The 20,573-nt window shown below is 42.8% G+C and overlaps 1 protein-coding gene across 1 annotated transcript in view; it reads left to right on the top strand.

Annotated features, from left to right (window-relative positions):
* Positions 1 to 20,573, top strand: part of LOC132867605 (contactin-associated protein-like 2) — a 386,791-nt gene that overhangs the window by 82,010 nt on the left and 284,208 nt on the right. Inside the window, exon 8 of the mRNA XM_060900588.1 lies at positions 3,180 to 3,438. Within this exon, the coding sequence (XP_060756571.1) occupies positions 3,180 to 3,438 (259 nt within the window). The remainder of the gene's footprint in view (positions 1 to 3,179; positions 3,439 to 20,573) is intronic.

Here is a 20,573-nt window from a genome sequence, read left to right as displayed (position 1 = left end):
TCTCCTGTAGAATTTGGTGAATCCTAGGAAATAATGGAGTACAAAGGCTTGGTAAAGTCAGTAATTGAGCATTTACTTCACACTGAACCAGTACAAGTGTGCTTAAGTAGTGTGCTGTGGTGATTGAGTCCAGGTGTGTGTGATCAGTAATCAGGTAACCGTGAGCCGTGAGGTGTGTGTTTTGGCTGCTGTGAATCTTTTCGGAATCTAAGTACTGGGTTCTGATGGGTGCATACGTGACAATCATGGACAATGTTGAATAATCTGATACTTATGTTTTATATACATCTGACATGTAGAAGGTTATCTGCTTTAAAAGTGACTTAATATATAGGGAAGAAATACTTTTACAGGTAGACAGGTGAGATGTACAATATTATATCATATTATAGACTTATATAAGATTTAAATTAGTTTGGCAAAGATTTGCCTGGCTTTCATTTCCTTATTCTGAACTAGAATTTTGACAAAACTTTCAGCCATGCCTAAAGCATTTGCCAGGTACAAGTAACACTTTTAATGAACAAAACTACTGCTGTAAAAGTGACAGTGTAGCCGATGGTTTTCTCAATATGAGAAATCAACCTGATGAACCTCTTTCAAAAGCAGTCTGACTGTTTACTCATATTTGTAAAATTTAAGTGCATTAAAATTCCTCCAGCCAACATATATTAATCAAGTGCTTAGAAAAGGCCAATGTTTAAAAACAATGTTCCTCAAGGAAGGATATGAAGGGATTTGGATATTTCACCCTCTACAGTGCATAATATCATTAACTGATTCAAGGAATTGGGAGAAATTTTGGTGTGTTATGGGTCAGGGCACAAGCCTAATCTGAACACCCGTGATCTCTGATTTCTCAAATGGCACTGCGTCAAGAACAGTCATTCATCTATATCTGATATAACCACATGCACTCAGGATTACTTTGGCAGACCTTTGTCAAGCACTACAATACAGAATTACATCCAAAATGCCAGTTAAAACTTTACTGTGCAAAAAGGAAGCCTTATATTAACTGTGTGTAGAAGCGTCGTCAACGTCTCTAGTCTCAGAGGCATCTGGGATGGACCATCACACAGTGGAAATGTGTATTGTGGTTAGACAAATCAGTATTCCAGGTCTTTTTTGGAAGAAATGGATGCTGTGTGCTCTGGACCAAAGGCGAAAAGGATCATCCGGACTGTTACCAGCAACAAGTCCAAAACAGGGTCAGGGTCTGTCATGGTATGGGGTTGTGTCAGTGCCCTTGGCAAAGCTAACTTACACTTCTGTAATAGCAGCATTAATGCAGAAAAGATTTTGAATGAGCATATTCTGCCTTCAAGACGACATCTTTTGCAGGGATATTTCAACAAGACAATGCAAAAGCACATTCTGCGCATTACAAAGGCACGGCTGTGGAAGAAGAGGGTGCCTGTCCCCTCTGTCCCCGATAGAGAATGTGTGGCGCATTTTGAAATGAAAAATGACAATGACAACCCCGTACTGTTGCACACCTTAAGACCTGTTTGCAGGAAGAATGGGACAAAATAACACCTGAAACACTTAATCACTTAGTGTCTTCAGTCCCTAAACACCTTTTAAGTGTTATGAAAAGGAATGGCAACATTATAAAGTTGTAAATGCTTTACTGTCCCAACTTTTTAAAAATGTTTTGTGAAAATCAAACTTGGCGGCACGGTGGTGTAGTGGTTAGCGCTGTCGCCTCACAGCAAGAAGGTCCTGGGTTCGAGCCCCGGGGCCGGCGAGGGCCTTTCTGTCTGGAGTTTGCATGTTGTCTGCGTGGGTTTCCTCCGGGTGCTCCGGTTTCCCCCACAGTCCAAAGACATGCAGGTTAGGTTAACTGGTGACTCTAAATTGACCGTAGGTGTGAATGGTTGTCTGTGTCTATGTGTCAGCCCTGTGATGACCTGGCAACTTGTCCAGGGTGTACCCTGCCTTTCGCCCGTAGTCAGCTGGGATAGGCTCCAGCTTGCCTGCAACCCTGTAGAAGGATAAAGCGGCTAGAGATAATGAGATGAGAATGAGAGAAAATCAAAATTGAAATAAGTGTTTATTATGAAAAAATACAATTCATGAGGTAAAGCAACAAAAAAAAGTGCTGCTGTGTTGTTTTGAATGCAATACAGGTCAAAGATTATTTACAATATAAATTTCCATTTCTGGTTGAGAGTACGCTGTGCACATTTTGGCTACTGCTTCTCACCTGAGCTTTTTGTTTTCTTTTTTTTCCACTTTTGTTTTTCTTTTTGTGATTGTATGGTTTGATGTTTGCTCTTTGTTTCAATGTTCTTTGCTTGAATGTTTTGTCTGCTGGTTGTGGCATAGCTCTGGACCCAGTTTTAAGAAAGTTCCCATCAGGCCTTGGTCCTCCAAGAAGTGATGCCTATGCTTCTCGCTATGGACTGCAGTGAGCTTGTTGCTCTTTTTAACATCGGGGTTATCCAGCGCTCTGTGCGGTGGTGCTTCTGTGCTTGGTGTGGTGTTCTGAACAATGTTGCCCGGTGGTGTCATGGTGGCTGTGCAGGTGGTTTGGGACATACCAGCGGTCTGTGGGGCGGTGCATCTGTGCTCACTTTGTGGATCCATGGTGTGGTGTTCCGAGCAATGTTGCCCCGTGGCGTTGCGGCAGCTGTGCAGGTAGTGTGGGACATACCTTTGTGCACCTTTTGGCGGGATTGTGGGTAGCTACACCACTGGAATTACATCTTGCCCCTCTTTTGGTGGACTTTTGTTATTGTAAAGCAACCTTGGGTGTGAGAAAGGTGCTATATAAGTTAAACCTTTTTTATTATTATTATTATTATTATTACAAATCATTGTTTTCAGTTTTAATTTCAATTTCAACATACTGTCCCAACTTTTTCTGATTTGGAGTTAATATAATATAATATAATATAATATAATATAATATAATATACATTAAAACAAATAGCCAAACTGTTAACTATATCATATATTAACACCAATAACCAATTTGTTAGCAAGCTCGCTAAATTTAACTACATCAGTTTGAACTGACTGACTAAATTGGGTATAAATTTTATACAAATCAGCAACATGGCATCAGAAAAATCTTAAATAATTAATTTTCTCTCAAAGGCATGCACATTGGAGGATTAATTTTTCAACTGAGACTGTAATAATAATTTTCTATTTTTCTGCCCCAATTCTAGCGCAACCTGACATTTTCCTGCGTGGACTCTCACACCTTCCCAGTTTTCTTCAATGCCACAAGTTTCCTGCAGCTACCGGGCAGAAGGGAGCACAACATGGTGTCTGTAAGCTTCCAGTTTCGCACTTGGAATGCTAACGGACTGCTTATGTTCACTGCACTGGCTGATGGCATGTTGGAGCTTGTGCTGAAAGATGGCAGAGTCATGGTGCACATCAGTGTCCTGCAGCTGAAAATCTCACGCATTGACATGGCATCAGGTATGGAGGACTTGCACTTGTGTTCATTCTGGGAGCTCATATGCTCTTGTTTTATACAGATCTTTTCTGGTTTCCTTAAATATGTTCTTAATGTCACATTGTTGAGACTAACTAATGCCAAAATGCACCCTTAAATCTTCTTGGTAAATTCTTTAAACTTAAGTTTCCTGCTCGAACAGGCCATTGTTAATCTTGTTAAAGGGGTGCCAACAGCAAAAAAATAAACATAGGCTAGAAATATTACACATTTTGCACAAATACATTTTGACTTTCCTGTATTGTCACACTGTGTTGCATAAAGCAGTGCTTGAAAATTCTTTCTTATTCCTGCTCACTCAAAGGCACAGCTATATTGCCATTTTGTGGGCAATATTAATGCGCAGCATGACAGTGTCGTTGATAGGTTTCCTGTATCTTCGTTGGCTCGCTGCTCCTGACGCCGTGATGTAGCCAGATGTGCAAAACCTTTTGCTGCAAAAATAATAAACATGATGATAAGGGAAAACATCTTTTTCTGTGTTCCATTGCCGACAGCCAAGCAATGTAAACAAGCCCGATTGCTTTAAAAGGAATCTACAGGCCGAGCTCTTGGACTATACAGGTCACGTTGGACTCAAACCTGATGCTGTGCCAACTGTATTCCAACACCGTCCACAGAAAAGGGATTCAGGCCATGCAAGCCGATTAGCTACACTCAAAAAAAAACCATTGGATTTACTTAACTGAGTTATGGCAACCAGTCCCACGAAACTATGTTAATTTAGATGTATTGAATACAGTTATGTTGAGTTATTCAAAACATAACTGTATTCAATACATCTAAATTAACACAGTTTCGTGGGACCGGTTGCCATAACTCGGTTAAGTAAATCCAATGTTTTATTTTTTTGAGTGTAGAATTGTATCGACATTCAAAGCTAATATATATATATATATATATATATATATATATATATATATATATATATATATATTTAGGCACCGCCTAAAAGTGGCACTCCCGATGAGTGCAAAAAGTGTTAGGAAATACTGTAATGCCACATTATTTCATGCTGGATAAAAACCCATCTATCTTATGTAAATAAAGATACAAATTTGGTTGTTCGGTCCTCTATGCTTCGCTCCGCTCTGCTATAAACTCACACTCAGTCTTGGTCTGTCACTAACCTATATGTAGACTGTATAAACTATTGTGGGACACTACATGTCTCTACCTGTATTCACACACACAATAAGTAGGCTTTATAACTAGTATGGACACATACATAAACCCACGCACACTTCTCAGTTTCTATATACGGTATAATAGGCTGCTTACCAATTTATGAGTTTTGCATCTGGCGCTCTCCCTCTCACATCAGGCTACATGCTACACACAGGCTATCATGGTCTGTATATAGTCCATTTCCAACGCAGGCTTGTATACAATATACGTTTCCAAACCAGATTTATCTGTGAAACTATTCAATGACAGTGCCTGTATTATATCGCATAAAGGTTTGTGCCCTTTACAATAAACACATTCAATGTCCAGTTTCCACTTGGCACTCTTTCCACATCAGCACCAAATAGCTGCTAAACTCCTTGACTTGCCTTCCTGACTTTGTACTTACAAAGCACCACCAATTTCATCATTAAAATCATCTGACGATTCGCTCCTGAAATCATTTCTCAGATGCGGATAGTCCTTTTTCCGAGGTTCATACAAATATCCGGTTTCTCCGCTAGCCATACTGACTTGAAGATAACTCTTTTTCATCTGACTAAATACAGGCTAACAAGTATGTTTACATTGGTTACACTTAACTTCCCGTACGTGGCTATCAATGAATTTACATCACATCTTGGACGCCTTATTGGTTGCAATAAAACTTGATGTGCTTTTGGACTTTTAAGCTTATGATAGCTAATCAGGTGGCTGCACTTGTGTGCATTATTATAATTCGGGCTTGCACGATCCATATCGATCATGTTTAAATGTTCTACCGGCACTCTAACACTTTTAGTCTAACTAACCTTGTGGTAAAATGGGTTCTGTGGACATTTGCAGCCTGGTGGAGGTTAGTAATAATCTCATCTCATCTCATTATCTCTAGCCGCTTTATCCTTCTACAGGGTCGCAGGCAAGCTGGAGCCTATCCCAGCTGACTACGGGCGAAAGGCGGGGTACACCCTGGACAAGTCGCCAGGTCATCACAGGGTTAGTAATAATAATCTGATTAACTTTCTTACATAGTGGTAATCCATGTGACTGTTATGTGGCCTATTGTTGATGGTAGACTCAGTGTAGCAGGTGGAGGAATGGTTTAACATGGGCCTGCAATTAGAGGAAGATGATTGATGGATGAGCTAGAAAGGTTGTGACTTACATGGCAAAATTGCCCCACATATAATTGTGATATTGCTTTCTAACCTTCTCCAAGAGGTGTGTGTGTGTGTGTGCACGTGTGTATGCATTAATTTCTTTTGAGGCTTGGTGGGCAGTCTTTTTTTTTCATTGGACTGCAAATAGATTTTTTTTATGAAAGCTTGACATTTCATAAAAAGTGGTAAGCGTATAATTCAGCAGTTTAGTAAGACTATGTCTGTTGTCACTCTTTCTAGCTGATAATAGCATAACCTTCCTGACCAATCCAACAATCTGACTGCTGGCAATATAACAACAGATTTTTAGCCTCAAATGGAAAGATTGGTATTGTGGAAAGGTCAGCATATTATGTTGTACTGGTGGATTGATTATTTTTTAGTAGATTCCAGAAAAACTGGAAACCAGTTAATTTCTTTCCATTCAAAAAGTGACCTTTCCAGGAAAGGTATACAATCTCTTAGTAGGCCGCACATGTTTGGTTAGTTGGTTAATAGAATAAACCTGCAGGCTACATTTCCTTCTAATCAGGTTAAAAATGAACAAACAAAAACATTATATTAGTAATTATAAGTTAATGTTGTTGTGGTGGTTTTCATAGCTGTCTAATATTTTGTTAATATAAGGTTGAAGTGTTTTTCTAAATATTTAGATAAATGTTCAGCACATGAAACTGGTTATAATAATAATAATTTCTAAGACAACTGGGCGCTTTTATATTATTGAAAAATCACCAAAGAAAAATCTTTTAGGTCATGTACTAACAAATAATTTATTACTTCTATGAACTACGTAAATCTCAAAGATAAACAGTCTCAAAGATAAATCTTTTAGGTCACGTACTAACAAATAATTTATGACTTTTATGAACTACGTAAATCTCAAAGATAAACAGTCTCAAAGATAAATCTTTTAGGTCGTGTACTAACAAATAATTTATGACTTCTATGAACTACATAAAACTCAAACAGTCTCAAAGATAAATCTATTTTACAGGCAGTCCAGTAGTGTGTATCTTCATTGTTTTAAATGTTTCATCGAAGTAAAATTCATTGACGAATAAATTGACAAGGTAACTGTAAATCATTTTCCACTGAAAGCTGGGCCTGTTGAATGAGGAGATATGGTAGAGTGATAAATCACACAGGTCAATAGTCTGCAAAAACATGAAAAGAAAAAATATCTATATGATTATTGCTGTGCTTTTTACACATCCCCGGTCAGGAACTGATGACTTCAAGGCATGTGAGGTTTGCTGACAAAAAGAACTGCCTATTGTTTACTCAGTACTCTATCACATATTGTTCCGCATTAGGGTTATGACTGTGAAAGTGTTTTCAGAATTTCTACTTTCCTGATGTTGCATTTGGTGAACTTTTACTCATATATTACTTTTTTGAAGTTATTTTTATTGGGTCATGCAAAAACCTCCCGCACCCAAAATCACCTCACTTTTGGTAAATACATGTATATTAAATAAATAAATCATGATTATAAAATAAATTCACTGAAAGATGTGTAAAGTACTTTTATTTAACAATAAATTGCTTAACAATTGTTGTAATAATTATAATTGTTTGTATTAATTAACAATTATAATTATTATTACAACAATTGTTAAGCAATTTATTGTTATATAAAAGTACTTTACACATCTTTCAATGAATTTATTTTATAATCATGATTTATTTATTTAATATACATGTATTTATCAAAAGTGATGTTGGGTACAGGAGGTTTTTGCATGACCCAATAAAAATAACTTCAAAAAAGTAATATATGAGTAAAAGTTCACCAAATGCAACATCAGGAAAGTAGAAATTTTGAAAACACTTTCACAGTCATAACCCTATTCCGCATGTATAACCGAGACTGTTTTTCCCATTCAAATTAATGCAGCCCTCCAGTTTTTGACTTTCGCTTTGGTTCTAAATATATGGTTCTCTGAAGTATGGCTCTGCTCTCTTGCATTTCCTGTGGCCATCGAGAAAAGAAAACTATAAAAATACAAAGTTTATCTTGGGCTGCACTGGAGTGATCCGTTTTTCAGTGTTATGTTTTCTGCAGGTCAGCTGTGGAGAATTTGTGCTCTATTTTTATGAGCATAGCACACAAGCCAAAACAAGTCATACAATCAATGCATTGTGGGGGGTTTGTGTTTTGTTTTTTGGGGTTTTTTTTGGGGGGGAAGTAGTTTTTGTGACAGTCACTGCAGGTGTTGAAATCACCTTGCAAACAAAATATAATAACTCTCATATTAACCAGTGTATTATGCTTGCACTGGCATTAATTTATTTATTCAGAACAGACTCTATTTAAATGAGACCCATAGAGTGACTGTTTAAATCAAATGTTATTTCCTTGTCACTCCCTTAAAGACCATTAGTTTATTTAGGTCAAGATACATAATACTAATATGGTTGATAATGGTAACTTGATAACACACTATACGTACAAACATATGTAGACACCTGACCATGACACTCATATGTGCTTGTTAAATAACCCACTCCAAAACCATGGGCAGTAATATGGAATTGTTCCATACCTTTGCTGTTTTAATGGTCTTTACTGTTCTGGGAAGGCTTTCCACTTGAAACATGACTAGAGAGATTTGTGCCCACAAAAGTATTAGCGAGGTTGGGCACTGATATCAAGCGAGATCTGCCACATAGTCGGCATTTCAATAGATCCCAAAAGTGTTATGGTCAGGGCTCTGTGCAGGTCACTCAAGTTCTTCCACACCAGCTTGGCAAACCATGTCTTTTTGGACCTTTCAGTGTGCCCAGGAGCATTGTCATGCTGAAACATGTTTGGGCCCCTTCGTTCCACCAAAGGGATATCATAGCTGAGCTCCTCATGCACGCAAAATGGAGCCCCATACTTGTAGAAATGCATCAACCTGATTTTTGATGGCTTTGACCATACGATGTCTGGTACCAAGACCGTATGATGACGTATCACTGTCACAAGACAATGCAGCAATTTATTGATGTGAAATACACTACACTACACTACACTACACAATTTGATGGTTTATATGTTGTAATATTTTTATTCTATTCAGGTTGAGTTTGTGCCCTTGTACAACCCCGATTCCAAAAAAGTTGGGACAAAGTACAAATTGTAAATAAAAACGGAATGCAATAATTTACAAATCTCAAAAACTGATATTGTATTCACAATAGAACACAGACAACATATCAAATGTCGAAAGTGAGACATTTTGAAATTTCATGCCAAATATTGGCTCATTTGAAATTTCATGACAGCAACACATCTCAAAAAAGTTGGGACAGGAGCAACAAGAGGCTGGAAAAGTTAAAGGTACAAAAAAGGAACAGCTGGAGGACCAAATTGCAACTCATTAGGTCAATTGGCAATTGGTCATTAACATGACTGGGTATAAAAAGAGCATCTTGGAGTGGCAGCGGCTCTCAGAAGTAAAGATGGGAAGAGGATCACCAATCCCCCTAATTCTGCGCCGACAAATAGTGGAGCAATATCAGAAAGGAATTCGACAGTGTAAAATTGCAGAGTTTGAACATATCATCATCTACAGTGCATAATATCATCAAAAGATTCAGAGAATCTGGAAGAATCTCTGTGCGTAAGGGTCAAGGCCGGAAAACCATACTGGGTGCCCGTGATCTTCGGGCCCTTAGACGGCACTGCATCACATACAGGCATGCTTCTGTATTGGAAATCACAAAATGGGCTCAGGAATATTTCCAGAGAACATTATCTGTGAACACAATTCACCGTGCCATCCGCCGTTGCCAGCTAAAACTCTATAGTTCAAAGAAGAAGCCGTATGTAAACATGATCCAGAAGCGCAGACATCTTCTCTGGGCCAAGGCTCATTTAAAATGGACTGTGGCAAAGTGGAAAACTGTTCTGTGGTCAGACGAATCAAAATTTGAAATTCTTTATGGAAATCAGGGACGCCGTGTCATTCGGACTAAAGAGGAGAAGGACGACCCAAGTTGTTATCAGTGCTCAGTTCAGAAGCCTGCATCTCTGATGGTATGGGTTGCATTAGTGCATGTGGCATGGGCAGCTTACACATCTGGAAAGACACCATCAATGCTGAAAGGTATATCCAGGTTCTAGAGCAACATATGCTCCCATCCAGACGACGTCTCTTTCAGGGAAGACCTTGCATTTTCCAACATGACAATGCCAAACCACATACTGCATCAATTACAGCATCATGGCTGCGTAGAAGAAGGGTCCGGGTACTGAACTGGCCAGGCTGCAGTCCAGATCTTTCACCCATAGAAAACATTTGGCGCATCATAAAACAGAAGATACGACAAAAAAGACCGAAGACAGTTAAGCAACTAGAATCCTACATTAGACAAGAATGGGTTAACATTCCTATCCCTAAACTTGAGCAACTTGTCTCCTCAGTCCCCAGACGTTTACATACTGTTGTAAAGAGAAAAGGGGATGTCTCACAGTGGTAAACATGGCCTTGTCCCAACTTTTTTTGAGATGTGTTGCTGTCATGAAATTTAAAATCACCTAATTTTTCTCTTTAAATGATACATTTTCTCAGTTTAAACATTTGATATGTCATCTATGTTCTATTCTGAATAAAATATGGAATTTTGAAACTTCCACATCATTGCATTCCGTTTTTATTTACAATTTGTACTTTGTCCCAACTTTTTTGGAATCGGGGTTATAAATATTTTGCTCATACACTTATCAGGACCTCTGCTTTTAGGCAGTGCCTAAATATCTATATACTAACAGGTCAGGGAATGAGGAATGGGGAGACAAGATTGACAACTCAAGGTGCAGGTTTATTTTCCTTTAATTTCACTTTTCAGTGACTTTAGTTTCTCTTGCTTTTCATACACACAAAAATGGTGCTGGGTTCAGCTCTCTCTCTCTCTCTCTCTCTCTCTCTCTCTCTCTCTCTCTCTCTCTCTCTCATTCTTTCTGATTACCGGCCTCTACCTGAAAGAACACAGAAAACACACAAATAAAATGCCAGTAATCAAACACAGGTGAAACTCCTCACATTACCTGCCGATTCTACCTGAGTCTTTGCTATCCACAGCTAATGGTTGACCACACCGCCATTGCCACATACCCTCACCACTCAACTCAGGCTGGGGAGCCGTCTAGCCTGCAGCTGATCCCCTAGTGGGAGAGGTAATCTGCCACCACCACCATCTGTACTCCCAGCCTGTGGACCACCTCAGGGTGTTGGCATCCTTCATACAGTGGAGTCAGTGGAGCGGGCCGTGGGCAGAACAGAGAGTGAAAGGGCATCCCAGTAGGTAGTATCAGAGAGTGAGAACCACCCATTTGATGGCAAGACACTCCTTCTTGATTGTGCTGTACTTCGTCTCTTGTGCTGAGACCTTGCAGCTGATGTACAGCATGGGGCATTCCTCCCCCTCCACCGCCTGTGGACAAAAAGGCCCCCAGACCTCTGTCCTATGCATTAGTCTGCAAGACAAAAAGGAGAGAAAAGTCACAAGAATGCAACAGCAGGCCCCCCACACAAAACTGCTTTAACCTGGGCAAAAACCTGTTTGCATGGCTCCGTCCACTGGACCGGATCTGGTGCCCCCTGATTAGTGAGGTCAGTCAGTAAGCTGGTGACGTCCAAAAAAAATTAGGTAGAAAACTTCTGTAATAGTCAGCTAGCCCCAAACACTGCCTCACCCTCTTTTTTTTATTTTGGGTCTTGGGTAGGCCAAAATCGCTGCAGTCTCATCAATTTGAGGATGCTCTGCCCATGACCCAAGTGGAAGCCCAAATACCATAATTCCACACGCCCAGTTGCACACTTCCTTCAGTTTGCTGAGAGTCCCACGTTTCAGTAAGCTCAGGATGGCCCTCAGATGTTGTAACTGCAGCTGCCAATCATTACTGTAAATGATGTCATCTACCATAAATAGGCAGCAGCATATGCACTGTGTGGGCAGAAGAGTCTACCCACAAGATGCTGAAACATCACTGGGGCTCCAAACAACCCAAACAGAAGGGTGACAAACTGCTGTAGCTCAAGCAGAGTTTAAAAGGCCATTTTTTTCTCAGTATAATGGTGTCAAGGGTATCTGCCAGTATCCCTTAGACAAATCCAGTGTCGAATAAAAGTGAACCGCGCCTAACTGATTGAGCAGTTCATCAATGTGAGGCACTGGATATGCATCAAATTTAGACACCACATTGACTTTTCTAAACTCTACACAGAACCGGACCAGCCCATCGGTTTTGGGGACCAAAATCACTGGGCTGCTCCAGTCACTGTGTGACTCCTTAATTACGCTGATGTCGAGCATTACCTCGAGTTCATCCCTAACCACGTTTTTTTGTGTACAGGGAGCCGATACAGGCAGCTGCGCACCACCACCACTGGAGGAGTCTCAGTGTGGTGCTTTATGAGATTAGTGTGACTGGGTAGAGGCAAAAACACTGCAGAATTTCTCCTGCAGCCTAACAATCTGTGCTCTCTGGGACAGTGAGAGGTGGTCTCCACAGGGGTGAATTGAGTAGTACTTTTTAGATTAACCTCCAGTCCCAGCTTCCCCCTCTCATGAACCACTGTCACCAAAGCCACAGGCACCAGCTGTTTCCATGGTTTCAGAAGACTGAGGTGGTAAATTTGAAGTGTGTCACGTCTATGCATTCGCCTGACCTGATAGTCAACTTCTCTGACTCACCATGTGACCTTAAAGGGTCCTTGGAACTTTGCAAGTAATTTAAAGCTTGACATGAGTAGTAAAACAAGTACATTATCTCCTAGTGTAAATTCACGTAGCTGCACCCCCTTATTATACAACTGGGATTGCCGTTCTTGTGCCTAGAGCAAATTCTCCTGGGTTAGGTGACTCATCGTGTGGAGCTTTGCGCTCTCAATTAAAGGTAAAGGGCACAATCGTGCATTTAGTGTGGCTGGCAGATTCACTTGCTGGAATTTGAAATTTTGTATTGATTATAAAATACTACTATTGACCTTTAAAGCACTGAATGGTCTCGCACCACAGTACCTGAGTGAGCTTTTGGTCCTCTATGACCCACCATGCCTACCTAAATCAAAAGGTGCAGGCTATCTGTTGGTACCTCATATAGTGAAAGCTACATCAGGGGGCAGAGCATTTTCTTACAAAGCCCCACAGTTATGGAATAGCCTTCGAAGTAGTGTTTGGGACTCAGTCACAGTCTGTGTTTACGTCTAAGTTGAAAACATATATTTTTAGTCAATCCTTTTGTCATTAGCTTTTTATTAGGTAAAGGAGTAGATCTGGAGGGTCCTCAGCCATAGAGTGTTCAGTAAACTGGGATGTACAGTATGGATGTTGTTGCCCCCCACGTGTTCACTCAGGTTTGTTGACAGTGGAGTGGCTGGCTGCTTTATTGTATGTCCTAGGGCTCCCTCATGTCTGTGTTACCTTCTGGCTTTCTGTATTAGTTATGCTGTCATAGTTAGTCTTGCCAGAGTCCCTGCTTTCACTCAAATATACAGTTCTTAACCATTAGGTGACATTGTTAAAAAAAATTATAAAGATCAAAATTAATAATAACTTATAAATATATTTGTGTGTGCGTTACATTTTAAATGGTCTTGTATGTTCAAAATTGAACATTTAGATAATGGTGGTGTTTTATCCAAATAGCTATGATCTGTGATCCCCTAGTTGCATTATAATAGACTAGTTTTTTTATGTGTTTAAAGACCTGATGAGTTGCAGGAAGGCTGGAAGATTAGTGATGATGCTCAGAGTTTAAACCTTAGCATTAACAAGGGGCTTCATCTCCAAATTAATCCAAGACAGTAAAAAGACATCACAGTGTCTCCAATGTTGAAGGCACTGACTGAGGGCCCGTTTACACGAGGACGCTGTCGGGTAAAAACGACTAAATATTTTATCAGAAGTGCCTTTCGTTTACACGAGGACGGCGTTTCCGAGGCTGAAAAACGGATAAAATTGAAAACGCCTTCCAAAGTGGATAAGTTTAAAAACGGCCCCCATTGCGTATCCGTCTAAACTACCCAATACGCGAAACTCTGCTCGGATCTGCTCGCGTCGGGTACGCGTTTACGTCATACATGTGCCATATACTGTACATGCCAGCCCGGGAAGTAAGAAAGTAAGTGGGGGTGTCGTGGCTCAGATGGCTAAGGCATCATACCATAAAATCCGGGGACCCAGGTTCGGTTCCGACCCGAGGTCATTTCCCGATCCCTCCCTGTCTCTTTCTCCCACTCATTTCCTGTCTCTCTACACTGTCCTATCCAAAAAAAAAAAAGTGCATGTCTGATTACACCCGATCCAACAGACCTTCAAGCTGCTCTGTGTTTTAATGCAGTAGATGTGTTTTCCTGCTCACCCGCCCGGAGCTCCTCAGTTTGGTGTCACCAAGTTACACACACGCGTGTGCGTGCACGCGCGCGCCGCCTATTCAAGCCGCTCGTGAAACCATAAACCCGAGACTGAAAACAAAACTAGCAGCCGAACGGGTTTATTTTGCTGAGATGGACACTGCCTTTTCTCTTCTTCACCGAAACAAGAGTGAGTGTTACTTAATAAAGGCAGATTAAAAGAGTTTCGGTTTGCTCCTGCTCCTCCCTCGAGCGCTACAGTACCTCAGCCGGACCGGTGTTCTGTAAAGTTATCCTAGCAAGTTCTCATACAGACCGTTTTATTATTCAAAATAAGTCATTACAAATTATTTGACTCAGCCAAAGACTCGACCAATACGCACAAAACATAAAAATCGGCAAATGCGTGAAATTCTCACCGATTTTCTATCAGCCCAGCTGATCGGTGGGACAAAACTACTGTTAAATTTTCCTACCCTCCTGGATTTCGCGCATGCGTAGTAGGCTTGGTAGGATAACTTGACAGAACAGCGGTGCAGATCAGACAAGACAGAAGACGTTGCGCATGCGTGCAGACATAGCGGAGACATTTATGCATCACCGTATAGACGCAGATTTCCTCCTTGAAAACGGTCGTGTAGACGCGGAAAAAAGTGAGAACAAAAACGGACTTTTGCGTTTTTGTTTTATACCGTCCCCGTGTAAAGTGGGCCTGAGGTGGTGTGCTTTTTCACACTGCCGTACTGTAATGAGCTGCAGTTAATGTGCACTGTGTAGTATCTCTGTGGCAGCAGGGGTGTGGTTGAGTGTTGGCTGTGAACGGTGAGGAGTCAGGTTGAACCAGTAGGTAAAGTGATGAGGTGCACCTGTGTCTAATTACTGGCTGTCTATTAACCTGTGTCTTTGTGTGTCTTCCAGACAGCCAGGAACAAGAGAGAGAGCTGTGTTATCCTGGTGTGTGTGTGTGTGTGTGTGTGTGTGTGTGTGTGTGTGTGTGTGTGTGCGCGCGCGCGCGTGCGTGCATGCGTGCATGTCTATAAGTTACTAAAAATCACTGATAAGTGCAAATAAAGAGCAGCATACCTTGAATTACAGTGCTTGCTTCCAGTTTCTCATTGACCATTCCCACAAAGCTGTTACACTGGTGCCGAAACCTGGGAATTTTGAGGAACAAACATTGCCATGGAGTCCACACCAGTCCGGGAGCTTCTCCAGACCCTCACAGTTGACTTCCAATGCCAGCACCAAGAGCTGCTCTCCTTATCCACAGAGCAGGTGCAGCACTTCCAGGCCCTGCTCAAAGCCCAAAGGATGGGCAGGAGATGCGCAGCTTGTTCCAGTCAGCGGTTACTCCACTAGGCTAGTATTCCTGTGCAGCTGGTTAAGATGGGGCCACAAGACAACACGGAAGATTTCTTCAAGCTGTTTGAGCGCGTCGCAGAAGCGAGCTTGTGGCCAAGCTCACAGTGGGCAGCTCGCCTGTTGCCACTCCTGTCGGGGGAAGTCCAGCTCGTGGTTCAGCAGCTCCCCGCCACCAGTATGCTGGAGTATATGGACCTGAAGCGGGCCATACTGCAACAAGTTGACCACAGCCCAGAACAGCATCGCCAACAGTTCCATGTGCTGGCCTACAGTGAAGTCAGCCGGCCACTTGCATTTGCGCAGCAGCTCTGAGACGCCTGACGACAGTGGTTACAGGCAGGTGAGTGCAGCGTGGAGGACATAATCGACCACATGATGCTGGAACAGTTTGTCACCCAACTGACAAGCGAGACATTGATGTGGGTCCAGTGTTACCGAGTGGCGTTGCTGGAGGAGGTTGTCCAGTTGACAGAGAACTACCTGACAGCATTTCTGGGAGCAGATACTACCACAGCTTCTCTTCCGCTCTCTCTCTCTCACTTTTGCTTTCTCCCCTTCCCTACCCCCTCTCTCTTTCCTTGCCCCTCCCCTACCCCACCCCCGCAGAAATGGGGCCAAATCCCCTGAAACCCACTCCCCGCACTCGTGTCTGTCCTTGTGTTTCTTCTCTCCCTTCTCCTTTTGTGTCTGTGCTGCCATTAACTCCCTCTCTCTCCACAGGTGAACTTATCCATGCCCACCAGAACGGGGAGCGAGCCCAGGCAGGTCTGTCGGTGTGGAGGGAAGGCGGGGAATCGGTGCTTCCGCAAGGAGGTGGGGCTACTGATGACGCAGTACAGGCTTCCCCTGATCGAGCGGAAGCGTACAGGATAGTTGTGAGTATTCAAAGGGGTACACATCAGGCATTGGTGGATTCTGGTTATAATCAGACCTCCATGCATCAAAGCCTGATTCAGTGCAGGGCACTGGGAAATGCATGGTTGATGAAGGTCAAGTGTGTGCATGGGGACATTCACAAATATCCGCGAATGCCCATCACCATTCACTTCTGGGGAGAAAAGCAAAGTGTGGAGGCGGCAGTTAGTCTGAGCCTCACCCATCCACTGATCCTGGGAATAGATTGACTGGGGTTTAAAACATTTAATGAAACAGTTAGTAGTGGGTGGTTCCTGCAGTAGCCCATCACAGGGGAATCCCGCCGCAACATTATCTGGGGAGGTGGTCCCAGGGCCATCCACGTCAGCTCCACGTCATGATGACATAGAGAGGGGGGAGAGCTCTCCTCTCTTTCTCTCTGGGGAATCCCTTTGGGGATTTCCCATTGGAGCAGGTGCCTGACGAGTCTCTGAGACACGCTTTTGACTAAGTGAAAGTAATTGATGGCCAAATCCTCCAACTTAACGTTGCGCTTTCCTTCCTGTATTTTTGTATTATTAAGGATAGGCTATACCAAGTGACGCAGGACACTCAAACTAAAGAAGCGATGACACAGTTCTTGGTCCCAAAGAGCCATCGGGAACTTTTATTCCATGTGGCTCATCATAATCCTATGGCTGGGCACTTGGGGCAGAATAAAACACTAAATCATCTCATGCTCTGTTTCTATTGGCCAAGGATTCGTGCTGATGTCCGCAGGTGGTGTGCAATTTGTTATGAATGCCAGCTGGTGAATCTAGCAGCCACATTAACCTTTGGTGACTGACCCCTTGAAAATGGTTCCTCCAGGAACGATGACATTTCAGTTGTCAAGACAACGGAAAAACTAAAATACAAAAACAGAAAGATACGTCACAATGCTCTTGTGCACAAAACAAAATGCTCTTGTATTTGTATTTGTATTTTAGTTTTTCCGTTGTCTTGACAACTGAAATGTCATGGTTCCTGGAGGAACCATTTTCAAGGGGTCAGTCACCAAAGGGTTAAAAGCGCCATTGTGCCCATTACCATTAACTGAGATCCCCTTCTAAAGAATTGGCATGGCTTTCATTGGGCCATTAGAAAGATCTGCACACAGGTATCGTTTTGTATTAGTCATAGTGGATTATGCAACGCAGTATCTGGAAGCAGTGCCTCTTTGCAATATCTCTGCATGTAATCTTGCAGAGGCACTCTTCTGTGTTATCTCTTAAGTCAGGATTCCAAAAGAAATCCTGACTGACCAAGGCACTACATTTGTCATGCACACTGCACAAATTATATGAATTATTGGTGATTAAATTGATTTGTACTAGTATTTATCATCCGGAAACAGACAGGCTGGTCGAATGATTTAACCAAGCACTCAAAAACATTATTCATAAGTTTGTTCATGGGGACGCTAAAAACTGGGACAGGTGGCTAGACCCTCTGTTATTTGCACTGCGCAAGATCCCGCAAGCCTCCACCAGGTTTTCCCCGTTGGAATTGCTGTATGGGCACAAGTCCCATGATGTCTTAGACATCATTAGAGAAAATTGGGAGGAGGGGACTTCTCAAAGCAGAAATAAAATTAATTATATTCTTGACCTGAGAGCAAAACTCCACACACTGAGTCACATAACCCAAAAGAATTTGCTACAGGCCCAAGAACGCCAGTCTCACCTGTACAACAGAGGGGCATGGAAGATAAAGTCCTCATTTTACTGCCCACCTCAAGCTCAAAATTACTCACCAAGTGGCAAGGGCTCTTTGAGGTCACACAGCGAATTGGGGAGGTCAACTATGAGGTCAAATGTCCAAATAGAGGCAATACATGTCAAATTTACCACCTCAATCTCCTGAAACCATGGTGAGAGGAGGCTCTGGTGACGGTAGTTCTGGAGAGGGCAGAGCTGGGAGGTAAGTCTAAAAAGTGCTGCCCAATTCACCCCGGTCTCCTATGGAGACCACCTCTCACCATCCCAGAGAGCACAGGTGATTAGGTTGCGGGAGGAATTCTGCAATGTGTTCTTGCTCCTCCCTGGTTGCACTGACCTCATAGAACAGCACATTGAAATTCCCCGAGGGGTGATGGTGTGCAGCTGCCCGTATCAGCTCCCTGAGCATAAGAAAAATGTGGTTCGGGACGAACTCCAGGCTATGCTTACAATGGGGATAATTGAGAAGTCACACAGCGACTGGAGCAGCCTGATGGTCTTGGTTCCCAAGACCGATGGGTCAGTCCGGTTCTGTGTGAAAGATAGAAAAGTCAACGTAGTGTCTAAATTTGACACACATCCGATGCCTCAAATTGATAAACTGTTTGATCGGTTAGGCGTGGCTCACTTTTACTTGACACTGGATTTAACAAAGGGATATTGGCAGATCCCCTGGACTCCATTATCCTGCGAGAAAATGGCCTTTTCCACACCATTTGGTTTACACCAATTTGTCACCCTTCCTTCCAGGTTGTTTGGGGCACCAGCAACGTTTCAGCATCTCATGGACCAAATTCTCTGTCCCTGCAATGCATATGTGGCGGCCTATCTAGATGACATAATCATCTATAGTCATGATTGAGAGCGGCATTTACGACATCTCAGGGTGGTCCTGAGGTCACTGAGGCACACCGGGCTCAACGCAAACCTGAAAAGGTGTGCAGTTGAACAGGCGGAAGTACGGTATCTGGACTTCCACTTGGATCATGGGCAGGTGTGTCCCCAAATCGATAAGACTGCAGTGATTGCAGCCTGCCCAAGACCTAAAACCAAAAAAGGGGTGAGGCAGTTCCTGGGGCTGACTGGCTATTATAGGTGTTTCATGCCTAACTTTTCTGATGTCCCCAGCCTGCTGACTGACCCCACTAGTAAGGGGGCGCTGGTCCAGTGGACAGAGCCATGCGAACAGGCTTTTACTCAGGTAAAGGTGGTTTTGTGTGGGGGCCCACTGTTGCATTCCCCTGACTTTTCTCTCCCTTTTGTTTCACAGACCGACATGTCGGACAGTGGACTGGGAGCCATTTTGTCCCAGGTGGTGAAGGGGGAGGAGCTTCCAGTGCTGTACATCAGCCGCAAGCTCTCCATGCGAGAGTCAAAGTACAGCACGATAGAGAAGGAGTGTCTGGCCATCAAGTGGGCGGTCCTCACTCTCTGGTACTACCTGCTAGGATGGCCATGCACCCTCTGTTCCGACCATGCCCCACTCCAGTGGCTCCACCCCATGAAGGATGCCAACGTGCATATCACTCATTGGTATCTGGCCCTTCAGCCCTTTTAGTTCAAGGTGGTCCACAGGCCAGGGGCACAGATGGTGGTGGTGGATTACCTCTCCTGCTGGGGGTCAGCTGCAGGCTGGACAGCTCCCCAGCCTGTATCGGGCAGTGGGGGTATGTAGTAGCGGGGGCATGGTTAAGTATCTGCTGTGAATGGCAAGGAGTCAGGTTGAACCAGTCGGTAACATGAGGTGCACCTGTCTCTAATTATTGGCTGTCTATTAACCTGTGTCTCTGTGTGTCTTCCAGACAGCCAGGAATGAGAGAGAGAGAGAGAGAGCTATGTCACCCTGGTGTGTGTCTACAAAGTACTAAAAATCACTGAAAAGTACTAATAAAGAGCAGCATACATTGAATTACAGTGCCTGTTTCCAGTTCCTTACTGACCACTCCCACAAAGCTGTTACAATCTCATATTGCCTTACTGTATGTTCTGTGCTACACTTGTACTCTTTGCACTAATAGGTACAATGTATTTGTCAGGCATGCAGCAGTAGATGGATGTAAGTGCAGAAAGGTGTTTATTATACAGGTGTGCTATATCCAAAATCATTCGGCAAGGTTCAGAGTTACAAATGAAACAGAAACTAGGGTCATAAACCAGCGCTAGAAACAAATGTGAGACGGAATCCATTAACGTGACAATAGTGATAATACTTCATGCCCTCACTATGTTGCCAGCGTCCTTTTATGAGCGCGCTGATTGCGCTCAAAGCAGCAACAGGTGAATCCCATGATGAATTGGTCCCAAGGGCATGCACAGTGCACTCCGTATGCATGGACAAGAGCAGTGGCTTGAGCTGCGCCAGGCTTGCGCATACAAAAGCATGACAGTATCTCCGTTGTATTGTGCTGCACTGTGATCCTGGAGGCTCAGTAGTTTGCCTCATTTT

Source organism: Neoarius graeffei, chromosome 19 (assembly GCF_027579695.1).
Source record: "Neoarius graeffei isolate fNeoGra1 chromosome 19, fNeoGra1.pri, whole genome shotgun sequence".
Taxonomy (NCBI): Eukaryota; Metazoa; Chordata; class Actinopteri; order Siluriformes; family Ariidae; genus Neoarius; species Neoarius graeffei.
The sequence above is the reverse complement of the archived record's forward strand: the minus strand, read 5'-3'. Positions and strand labels throughout refer to the sequence as shown.